Genomic DNA, 12,373 nt, shown 5'->3' on the forward strand with positions numbered 1-12,373 from the left:
AAAAAAAGCCCTGGCTGCGTGTGCAAGTGGGCAATCAAATATAATTAACAGAAGAAAACAAGGATTCAAGCAGACATGGAGCTGTTGTTGTTGTTGTTATCAGATCAGGAGAGACAACAGCCCATAGAAAGTGGAAGTTTTAGGTTCACAACAAAAAAAAAGGAAACCGTATGGTTTTTCTTTCTCTCTCAAGGACAGTAGCTTACATGAAACAATCACGGCATCAAATATAAATTCCCCCTTCCCTCACACATACTCCATAGCTCTGTCACAGTCCAACAGCTAGCTAGCTTTGTATTTAAACAATGGGGAGATCTTCATTGTAAAGAAATACCCCTAATATCAACCTTTTGTCTGCATTTGCTATTCTCCCACTGTTCCTACCTCATCTAAAGGCTTAAGAAACTGTGACACTAACAAGCACCTTGCAAAGTTGAGAATATTTTAACTTTTATTCATGTCTTAAAACCGTGAAACGTGGCACAAGAGAAGAGTGCACGCCAAGCATGCCGTACAATAGGCAACAGTGGTTTCAATGGTGATGTGTTTCTTGCAGGATTGGAAATTAGCACCAGCCACCAGCCAAATGCTTGTACAATTTGCAAGTGGCTGCTAGATCTTGGAACCCACTAGCCACCGTGGCAGGTGGACAAAAAAGTTCATTTCCAACCCTGGTTTCTAGCAACGTGTCTCTGTGTGATCGTGACCTAAGTGTGGTTGACTGTGAAGGCCATAGCATATAATCCACATCATTTTCATACTCGTCAGCCATCCAGTGAGCCTGTTGGATGGAGGTCTTTTCATAGCAGAGACACCACTCCAATCAGACCTTTAATTTGTCACGTACCTATAAATAGCTATGGTGATATACAAAAGTACATCGTGTATACTGTGATGCCAAGTTTGAGCCATATTACCCACCGTGACTGAGAACACTTAAAGTCACAGTCATTAAAAACACCAGTGGCTGAACTGTTTTATTTGGTCTTGATTTGAGCAACTGCGCTGTGAGTGACACTTTCACATCATGCACACTATTTAATATAAAGATGGTGATAACTGCAGCTGTGAAGTCACAATGTGCAACATTGAAAAGAATCAAAAACAGTTTTATTGCCAAGTAGGTTTGCACATACAAGGAATTTGTCTGGGTGTTTTGGTGCTTAACGATAAATACAAAGTCAAGAAATCTAATATTTAATAGAACAATTTACAATAGAAGAAATTGTTTTGTGCCAAAATGTGCAAAAATATTGACTAGGGGATGTGTGACAGCTCACAGCATGAAGTATAAAGTACAGGAATATGTGCATGTGTGGGAGAAATATATCATTCTTTCTTTAGCAAATTAAAAGCAAACACAACTTTACTTCATTCAAAGCACTCAGTTGTTTTGCCGCTACACCCTGACCTGGTCTATGGTGGCTCATGTTACAATGTCAGCACACTTTAGATGGACATTGCCGTATACGTTACTGAGTCACTTTGCTGACTTTATGACTCTCCTCTACTTGTGTTACTGTTTCAGTATTTTTAACATCATTCTGTATTGTCAATTTGACCACAATGGCCTCAGTAGACATTACACTGTGTCACTTTAGGGTCAGGGCTGCCTTTAAACGAACAGTGTTTCCATGTTAAGTTGCTTGCATGCTGAATGTTTTCTCAGTGGACGTTGGCGGGATATATAAACCAACATGCATGTCTGATGTTTACTGTGGAGCCAATAAAGGTTTTTACAGCATCAAGTGATAGAGCATGTGCACTCGGGTATTATTAGACATGTTGACACACAGACCTAAGACCTGTGTCAACACACCAGGCCTTACCACATCTGATTAGACTGGATATAATTTAGACTTGACCTGACTTGTCTCAGGTCTTTGTAAGTAAGAAATGACCCTTGAAGATCTTTAAACATTCAGTCTTAGTTTGTTTGTTGTCCTCCTTAATGAGTCACGTTGCAGTTGCAGTAACTGTCACTTTTCTAAGCAATGCTGTTTCGAGACAAACATTTTGTAAGACATTTAACATCATTAAGAAGATGGATTATACTTCTCTGTCTTGATATTGTAATAAATGTCATTTCTAAACATCCTGTCTGTCTGTGCTCTGTCCCGTCAGGTGTAGTGCTGGTTTGTTTTGAAGGCGACTCTGATGGCTACATCAACCTGGTGGCCTACCCCTATGTGGAGAGCAACATGGAGGGAGGGACGGCAGAGCACGAGGAGCGAGACCCTCCAGAGAGGGAGCAGCCAAGGAGGAAACACTCGCGGCGCAGCCTCCATCGATCCTCCTCCTCTTCTGAACACAAGGATGAGCGGGCCGACAGGAGGGAGGCGCACGACTCCGACACTTCGGATAAGTAAGTAGGGATGTGACGAATAGTTGGAGTCATTGTTAAAACACGGTAAACATTTCATATCACTCCAGAACGTTGGAAGGTTCTTCACCAACAGTCATTTCTGCTGTATTAACGATCTTCTCTCTCCTCCTCCCTGCAGTCTTGGAGAGCTGAAGAGTCCCAGGCTCGACCCAAAGATCCACTCGGACGTTCCCTTCCAGATGTTGGACTGGAACAGTGGGTTGAGTTCGGAGAAGATCAGCCACAACCCCTGGAGCCTCCGCTGCCACAAACAGCAGCTCAGCCGCATGAGGTCTGAATCCAAGGACCGCAAACTCTTCAGTATCCTTTCTCATCTAATCAAGTCCACTGACTCTCAACAGGCTCTTTTCATTTGACAAAGAAACTGAAATCAAGGTCCGTTCACTGGCTTTTTCCACAGCTTTGCAACCCGTGAAACTCTGGGAAAAAACTAGTAATGGACAGTAAGATAAGATTTTTTCACAAACTACTTTTTCTGAGGTCAAGAATAAACTTGATCTGGTAAATGATGATAAATAGTGCAATAATGTACAGTACAGGTGGTGAATTAACACTTTCTTCTATAACAGCAGTCCACAACCCGATGGGTGACGTCACAGTGGCTACATCCATTATTTTTATGCAGTCTATACAATCAGAGGCACTGAATGTTAATCCCAGTGAGACTGTGAGAAGGACGGCGGGAGGCGTCCGAGGTTATCGGGTCGAGGGTCGTGTTTTGATCTTGATCTTCAAAGAGAGCAGACTGCAGCTGTCTGGAAAACACAGCAACACACACACACTCTGTCCTCAACAAGGTCCATCTGTGTCAGGTCAGAGCAGATTCAACAGGCAGAGAAGGTTCCCTGTGCAGATACATGGTGCGTTCAGATCATTGAAATCTGCAGCGTCCAGTGATCACCGCTGAGGCTGAGAGCTGAGAATTAGGAGTTATGTTTTCAGTGTGTTTTAGCATATTTTCAAACAAGAATTTCCCTTTAACTGTAGGGACAGTATCAGAAAATAGAAAAAGTTACAAGGAAGAAACAAAAGGTCGAGGTGTAATTGAAATCTAATAATCAAATGTCTATTAATGTATTCAGAGTGATCATCAGGAATACTCTGTGTCACTGATAACCATATTTGCATATTAACATGCAGCTAAGGGAAGGAGAGGCTTTACAGTCAGTGTGTTTGATGGAGAAATAATAGAATAACATTGCTAGAGTGTTTTTTTCCCTCCGATAATTCTATGAATGGACCAAAACATAAAATCTTACACAGTGGGCGATGCTTTTATGTACCTCTTCTGCATAGAGAATGTTTATAGGAGCATTTATATTCTGCAGTCATGGTTTTATTCCTAATTTTCACCCTTTTGTATTTGATGATCTTTTCACATGTAGTGTTGATCAGTTCAGTTTAATGTACATTTATTTCAACAACACTTTCTTTTTTTAACAGAGATCGAGTTCTCACTGATGAATTAATTTCAGTCCCTTTCATTTCGTCTGTTTTTCTATCCATATTATGGCAAGAGTGTGGAGTGTGGCTGCAGATGTTAATGTGAAACATTTGTAGGAAGTGTTGAATTTTTTGACAATATCAAAACATTAATTGGAAAAAATGGCAAAGAAAGGAAATGTAATTAATTATCAGACTATCAGACAAATCAGTCGTAGCACTTCTGCAACTTGGCATCTGCTCATTTGCAGTTTTTTGCTTTGGAAATTGTTGCTTTGATTTGCTCGACAAACAGAAAGTTGCTCCTTGACTGCATCGTTTGAACCAGAGTTTCTGTTGTTGGAGAACGTTGTTCACAAATTCTTTTACCCCTGCATCCTGGACCTGAAGATGGGCACCAGGCAGCACGGAGACGACGCCTCAGAGGAGAAGGCGGCCAGGCAGATGAGGAAATGTGAACAGAGCACTTCAGCGACGCTGGGAGTCAGAGTGTGTGGCATGCAGGTACAACAGCCACTGCATCATCGTAAACATCCCAGCTTCCATCTTGTGCAAAACATAATTGCCTGAGGATGTAGAGGAAATAACGCAGGCTCGTTTATCTTTAGAACATCTTCCAATTTGTTGATGTTAGAGTTCATTCTGCTGGGGTAAAGTGGGTAGAGTAAACATAATATTTGTGTGTGTGCCCATAGAGCCATAAAAATATAGTCTGTGCTTTTGTAATTATTTTCTGTTTTGTCTCTGGGGAGGTGGAGGATCAGATGACGTAGTGATACTTTAACATTATTGTACTTATAATACTGCTGTTGCCTCCAATACTGTACAACCTCCAATTCTGCAAGTATTACTCCCACTACTATAAGCACTACAAAGACTATGAAGAGCACCAAATAATACATCAGTTAATTTCCTGTAACTCCTTAGTTTGTTGGATAAGTAAAGTACAAGTACCTCAGAATTATACTTTAGTACAGTACTTGTGTAAATGTCCCACTGATTGTCTGCACTGATATTTAGGCCCCAGGATTCTTGACATAATTTGACAGATGTTTTATTCTAACTAAAAATCCAACAGCTGTCAAAACCATGTCAGGAAACCAACATTTAATTTACTCACTAACTGGATTTTATTCTGAAAATTTGACTGCATGTGCAGCGTGTGATGTATTACAGTATTTGTGTTGCAGTGAGATGTTTGTGCCGTCTGTCTCTGCAGGTGTACCAGCTGAACACCAGTCACTACCTCTGCAGGAACAAGTACTACGGCCGCGGCCTGTCGATCGAAGGCTTCCGTCAGGCCCTCTACCAGTACTTGCACAATGGAAAGGGTCTGAGGCAGGACCTCTTTGAGCCAATCCTGAATAAGCTTCGCAGCCTGAAGGCGGTGCTGGAGAGGCAGGCGTCCTATCGCTTCTACTCGTCTTCGCTGCTCATCATCTATGAGGGAAAGGTGAGCGTGGCCCTGAGAACGCTTTTTGTGTTTTAGTGTCAAAATAAATCTGCTCTGTGACGATGTGTTCATCAGCTGAACAAAGTGTGGAACTTATTTATTCCTCAGTGAAGTCAGTCAGAACTTGTCATGTTTTGTGTTTATAGCTCAGAATTGTCACTAAAAAAGCGAGATGTGAAGTCCAGATGAGGTCTGTTTACACTCCACAAAAGTAACTGCAGCCAAGTCTGGATTACCAGCCAGACCCAGAGGCCCAGACCCTCAAGGGCCCCAAAGACCATGATGAGATAGGCAGCCAGTACTTTGTTGTAATGCAGTTATTTGCAAATACTGAAACAGGATGGCATACTTCTTGCATATTTACCTTTTCTTGTAGAGGGGCCCTGAATCAAAACTTTGTTCTAACACTTTGAATATTACAGTTTGAATTACAGACACACAGTGACCTTGCTTTCAATCAGACTAACTTGGGGCCCACCAATAATTTGTAGCTAGGGTTCCCCCTACTGAGTTAATGCTGCACCACACTGAGATGTTGGATACCCTGTTCATGAAGACACTGCATCCAGCAAGTTTGTGATCCTTCACTGGCTTCCCACCCACAAAAACGTACAGTTGTGTGTGTTGGAAATAAACTCATGAAATAAATCCTCTGTGTTGATTCTGTCTGTAGGAACCTGAGGTCCTCAGCTCCGGGCAGCATGCGACCTCACACCTGAAGACTCCTGCGGCCCCTCCAGAGCCGCACTGTGGCCCCGGCCTCCACGTACCTCCCGCCCCAGACACTCCCTGTGAAACGGACATGAGCCAGAACCCAGACCCGGGGTTACTGTCCTCTCAGGGACCTGGACTGATGACTACTCCCTCCCCCTCCCCGCGTCCTCCCCCACAGGTCCCACCCTCCAACTCAGACTGCCACTCCTTCCTCCCCCCTCACCCCTTGCTTCACCCGCATCCAGACTCCTCCTCCTCCCCTGCTCCCAGCTTAAATTCCTTCTCCCCTCCCCCTGCTCCCCAGCAGCCCCCCCTGGTGGATGTACGTATGATCGACTTCGCCCACTCCACCTTCAAGGGTTTCCGTGGCGACACAGCAGTGCACGACGGGCCGGACCGAGGCTACGTGTTTGGACTGGAGAGCCTGGTCCAGATCCTGGAGAGCCTGCGGGACGACAACCTGCCGTAGCTCCGAACACACACACACTCACACACACACACACACACACACACACACATCTTGTTGTGAGTTAGTTCAGGTTGTACAGTCAGTGCAGGTCGTGCCGCGGTGTTCTCAAGAACTGAGACGGTTTGGCTGTAAATATGAAACAAGGTTCTTCAGGACGTCACCATGGCAACATGGGCATTCTACAGTCAAGTAGTTACTATAGCAACCGCCAGGAGGTGGGACAGTGGAGCCAAAATGGCTGCAACTTCAAGCTGATATGGAGAACCTCTGAGGCTCTACACAACACGCACACAACTCACACACACACACACACACACACACACACACACACATTTGTACTTCTATACTTGTGAGGACCTGCATTGATTTAATGCATTCCCAGCCCCTCACCCCAACCTGAGCCGTCACCACTAACCATCACGGTCCAACTGTAAAGTCCTCCTCCGCTCGAAAATATGTTTAGCTTAGTGTAACTTCAGCTGGATGTTTGACTCTCACTGAGCTGAATGATGTATGTGCAGAGTGTTTTCACATTTGTCTGCTGAAGGAGGAAAGTTTCTCTGAGTTCTCTTTAAATCGGACTTGAAGACATGTTCATATGAGAATGACAACAGTCCTCTGGTGTCAAACTCACATTCATCATTCTACACAGTGAAATTCAAACACAGGTTAAAAGTGACAATAAGCAGAACACGCTTATGAGTGGAGCGGGACTTTAACCAAAACACCAAGTCAGACTTTGAAGGATGTGAGGACTAGCCAAAAACGTTGTCACTCCCAAGGTCCGACAGGTCCACTGAAATTGGTCCTCACCAAGATAGACGAACCACAACAACACACACACACAATCAAACACTCATACACACATCCTGGGAACAGTTGTCTGTGGAGCTGTTTGACAGCACAGCGGGACAGAGCATCCTCTCTGAACAACCAATCAGCTGAATCCCAGGGGCCGCCCACTGTTGGCCAACACACACTTCACCTCCCCTCCCTCCTCACTCCCCGACTCCCCCCTCCTGACCTCTACTCCTCGTCACTCCTCCTTCTCTACAGAAACCAAACCTGGACAGGTGAACAGACTCTTTCTTGCGTTACCTTGAAAACGCACTCAGAAACACATCCAAGCAACTGTTAAAGCAATAGATGGCGATGATAGATGGCAACTTTTTTCTTCAGCAGTGCAGAGGGCGGCATCGCCTACAGGGAGAACAGAGGTTAAGTGCAACATAGAAGTAGGCTTTAAGGAGAGAATATAGACAATTTCTAAAAAAAAAAAAAAGAAAAAAGAAAAAAAAAAGCTGTGTGTCCGTTTTTGGGGCTTAATTCAAAAAACGTTAGTAGTCGGTGTCCTGTAAAATCATCCTCTGGGTTATTGTGTAATATTGAAAGCATAAGTGTCACTTTCCCAAATCTGGTCTGCTGATATTTTTCTTTTTATCAACAAATCCCATCAAAAAAAGACTCAAACCAACAATTAATTGATTCTACTAACAAGCATTGTGTATGTGTCAAAAGTCGAATATACTTTCCTGTGTGTCACAGAGCTCCATTGCTCTACATGACAGTGAGTCTCACTGTACCCTGACATGTTCCTTCATCACCCTGAACACACACACTGTGGTTTATTTTGTCCCAATCCCACACACACCATCCTGCTGCCCCAAATATTCATCAGAGCACCAAATGTGGATTAATTTGCTCCCAACAAATGCACTATTTCGTCCTGTTTCAGTAACGTCTGTTAAAAAAGTGACCAGATGTTTTAGGAAATTACTGAGCCTTTTAAATGTGACGTTGAAAGTTATTTTTATGCATCAATTATCTTCTGAGGCTGTTTTGGAGCTTTAGAAGATAACAGTTGATATTCCAATTTCAATTTTCTTTTAAAGCTTTGAAGACTTTTTGAACATGTTGTCTTTTAATGATCAAAAGCTCCAAAACAGCTTCTAATGACTGTTTCTTGTTGCTGAGTGAACTTTCACTCTACTTTTAAACAATTACGGACGAGAAATAATGGATCGTGCGATATGATCAGATACAGCTACTTAATGGACCGTGTGGTGGGATTGTTTTATCAGCTTTATATCTGTGAGCCAAAAAGATTTGAAGATTTACACCTTTAGTGGGAGCATATGAGGCTGAGAGCCACAGACAGGAAGTCAAAGTGTTGCGGACAAACACGTTGTTGGTTTGGGTCTTTTTAATGGGATTTGATGACAATAAGAAAAATACAGAACAGTGCCAGCCTTTTTCTTTAAGTTCGGGCTGGGTGTTATGGTTGAATAACAAGAATATTTAATAAGAAGAATATTTTTCTTACGTATATTATATACATATATAATGTGATAAAATCACGATCTGTGCAAAGTCATAGAAAATAATCAGATTCATGCTCATTACAGTGGAAAAAACCCCTTCCATTTCAATGACCTTTTCCAGGTTTTCAATGATAATTTGCCTGGAATCATTCAACATAATTTTGTGAAACATGATGTGTTTAATTCATCATGATCCATTCAAGTGTTTGAATGATAATGTGTAATGATTATTAACTGCCCAGCCTTAAACGTGTCATGACACACACACAAAACAAAAACAGTTCATGGTCCTGTGACTGTCAACAGAATTGGCCACAATTCATCCAAAGATGTCACCATTTATCTCATCTGATTGGTCCTGATGAGACAGTGTTAGCCAATCACATTTGTCCATTTATACCTCTCCAACAAGTTCCAGAGGCCGTCTGTGACGCAGCGCCGCCCCCTGCTGGACGGCACCAGGAACTCACCCCACAGGAGCTGGAATAAGAGAGCAAATATGAATATTTTATTTTTGGTTTATCAAGGTGATAATTTATTTTTTTATTGTACCTTTACCCATGTGTGTGGGGAAATGTTTTGTCTTTTACATCCCCCCCCCCAAAATGTATAACATGTAAAGAGATTCAGAGACACAGTGTGTGAGAAGTCAAGAGAATTACGCAGTATTATTTGAGCTAACTCAAGTCTGTTAAATCTGCTGCTGACTCAGCTTCAGTCCAACACTCAAAAAACAGATTGTGTTTTATTCAGAAAACATGCAGTAAGTCCAGACTTGAGTGAGCTCAGTGAGCCCAACACTTCTGCCTGCTGTGGAGCTGTTGCTCTGCTGGGAAGCTCTGTTGAACGTGTGTGTGTGTGTGTGTGTGTGTGTGTGTGTGTGTGTGTGTGTGTGTGTGTGTGTGTGTGTTAGAACAGGTAGACACCATCTTTAGACTTTGGTTTGTTTCACTTCACATTTTAAGGAGTTGGTAAAGACGTGCATGCACATTAATGTCCTCCTGTTTGGGTCAGTTTCCACCACGGCGTCAGAACATTCTTGTTACAGCCATCGAGAGTCGAGAGCAGCGATGGTCCACGTGTCCTCTCAGATCATGATATCTCATCATGGATATTAGCCTCAATGATTGAGTTATTTAGCAGCATTTTTTTGCATCTGACATCATCCTGACTGTTTGTTAGAACAGTGGAAGTAAGTGAGATTAAATCTTTCCAGAAGCTTTTGGGCTTGTGTTGTAATTACTGACCAGACAGACACATCCATCTCTGCCCCAACGGCTGAGTCCTGCTGCGGCAGAAAGCTGCAGGACAAATGAGGCACTGACAGCTCTCTTCAGACACTTTAATTATCACATAAACAGAACATGAGGAGCAGCTGGTGCAGAGACACAGACAGTCACATAATTCACTATCACAAATCTGAGACCTGTCAGTTCATCAGGATGAAGAAAAATACAAATTCACTAAGTCTCAGAACCTAAATCACAACCTTAAGCCTTCAATAACTATTTTTTTTTTACCACTTTGGTGAATATCTGTCACAGAGCTTTTATTGGGCTCTAATGGGCAGTGCTGAGCAGATAGTGTACAACAGCTTTTTTTTTTCTTTTTTTTTTTTTTTACAGCCTTTTTAACTGAAAACAATTCTGTGAAAGTGATAAAAGTGACCCAAAATAACAGCTGGACAACAAGCTGGAGTTCATTAACGCTCTGTAAAGTCAAGAGGAGCTGCAGATCCTGTAGGTTCATCACTACCTTTCTCAGTTTTGTAGGGTTGATTGTTAAAAAAATAACTATAGCTGCTTCAAAGTCATGTTTCTCTTGCTTGTTTTGCTAGCCTGGAGGTCAGCTGCATAAATGTCAGTGACATTAGATAAAATTCAATCCCAAGCACAGCTGTGATGATTAGTCAATTAATCAGTCAGCTGACAAAAAAATTAATCTGCCACAAAATCATTGATTTATCAATATAAGACAGAAAAAAAATCCACGAAAAATATCTGTGGTTCCAGTGTCTCACATGTGAATGATTTCTGGTTTATTTTAGTCTTCTGTGATTGCAAAACAAATATCCCTGGATTCCATATCTGAAGATGTCTTTGACATTTTCAGAAATTGATGCAGAGCAACCAACGCTCCACCTGGCTTGGTCTTGACAAGGTGCTGGAAACATCAGTAAGTCCTGAACGGTAGAAAAAGATTTCCACACGCTTACATCTCTGCAGTGTTTCACTTTATTGTTGAGCTTTGGGTCTATTTGACCCTCATCAGAGCAAACATGAGGTAATAATGGACAGGCAGGTAAAAGTAACCAATCTCTAGAAGCTCCACCTCCTGGGAGTTGTAGGTTGTTTTTTTTAATACTGAATGGCAAACTGTGAGACCAACAAATGGAAGCCATACTTGGCTTCTCATACAACACCAGAATACAAGAAAGAGGGTAGAACACAGTGAATACAGGAAAAGACATAAAAAAAAACCTACATAAAAAAAACTACAACTCCCAGGAGGTGGAGCTCCTACCACCGGGGTTGCACACAGGTGTGTGGCATACGGCCAGTGATTAGACTGAGATTGGTTACATTACCTGCCTGTCCATTGTTGCCTCATGTTTGCTCTAATGAAAGTCAAATAGACCCGAAGTTCAATAATAAAGTGAAACACTGCAGAGATGTAAGTGTGTGGGAATATTTTCTACAGCGAAGGTTTTGGGAAACTGCAATGAGCCTTTTTCATCATTCTCTGACGTTTTCTAGACCAAACAATTAATTGATTATGCAAGAAAATAGGCAACAGAATAATTGGTAATGAAAATAATCATTAGGTGCATTCCTACAGTCCAAGACAAGTGGCAGCTGGTGTTAGCAGGCTTGCACATTCTGCCCTGACCCTGATCCTGGACCATCAGAAAACAGATTTAATGTGGGGCAAGAGGTAAAACTGGATCCAGGCTCCTCCTGAGAAAATGTTGCTGAGTTCCTGAAACGTTTATTGAAAAATTAATGCAGTTAAAGAGGAGTACGAGTGCACTTAACAAAGTATCACAGAGCTTTCAAACCCAACAAGGTCACATGAACTTACTGGCTGTGTCTTAAATCACTCTGTGTAAGTCCATTTCTGTGAGGACGAGACAGAAGCAAGGAGCAGGCACAAAGATTTAAGACAAAACTTTATCACATGGGAAACTGTTGTGCAGTAATTTCAGAAGGAAAGATTACAAAGAAGGAAAATGAGCACCCAAGTCAAAGTTATGAGACTTATGGAGAAGCATTTCATTCACAGAAAGAAAAATAACTGAGATCTTATCTTGTAATAATGAGATTTTTTGTAATTATGCGACAGTACGTCATAATTGAGGCCTACAATTAGTTTTTCCTGTGGGGAATGCAATGCTCTTTATAGATAATAAATCAGAATCAGTGGATTTTATTTCATATTAAAATTGGACTCTGTTGTAATAACGACACATCTTGGCTTGGTATCATTTAATACATCTTAGAATTTCCATCTAGTAAAGTCAAATGTTCATGCAGCATCATGATTTTGATTAAACCAGTTTTAAAAAAGCATTACATGATTTGGATGAA

At 41.9% G+C, this 12,373-nt stretch overlaps 1 protein-coding gene across 1 annotated transcript in view; it reads left to right on the plus strand.

Annotated features, from left to right (window-relative positions):
- Positions 1-10,004, plus strand: part of ip6k1 (inositol hexakisphosphate kinase 1) — a 35,169-nt gene extending 25,165 nt beyond the window's left edge. The window contains exons 5-9 of the mRNA XM_049581277.1: positions 2,125-2,365; positions 2,505-2,686; positions 4,158-4,333; positions 5,049-5,282; positions 5,956-10,004. Of these exons, the coding sequence (XP_049437234.1) occupies positions 2,125-2,365; positions 2,505-2,686; positions 4,158-4,333; positions 5,049-5,282; positions 5,956-6,465 (1,343 nt within the window). The 3' untranslated portion in view covers positions 6,466-10,004. The remainder of the gene's footprint in view (positions 1-2,124; positions 2,366-2,504; positions 2,687-4,157; positions 4,334-5,048; positions 5,283-5,955) is intronic.
- Positions 10,005-12,373: the final 2,369 nt, after the last annotated feature.

The sequence above is a fragment of the Epinephelus fuscoguttatus genome, linkage group LG1 (assembly GCF_011397635.1).
Source record: "Epinephelus fuscoguttatus linkage group LG1, E.fuscoguttatus.final_Chr_v1".
NCBI lineage: Eukaryota > Metazoa > Chordata > Actinopteri > Perciformes > Serranidae > Epinephelus > Epinephelus fuscoguttatus.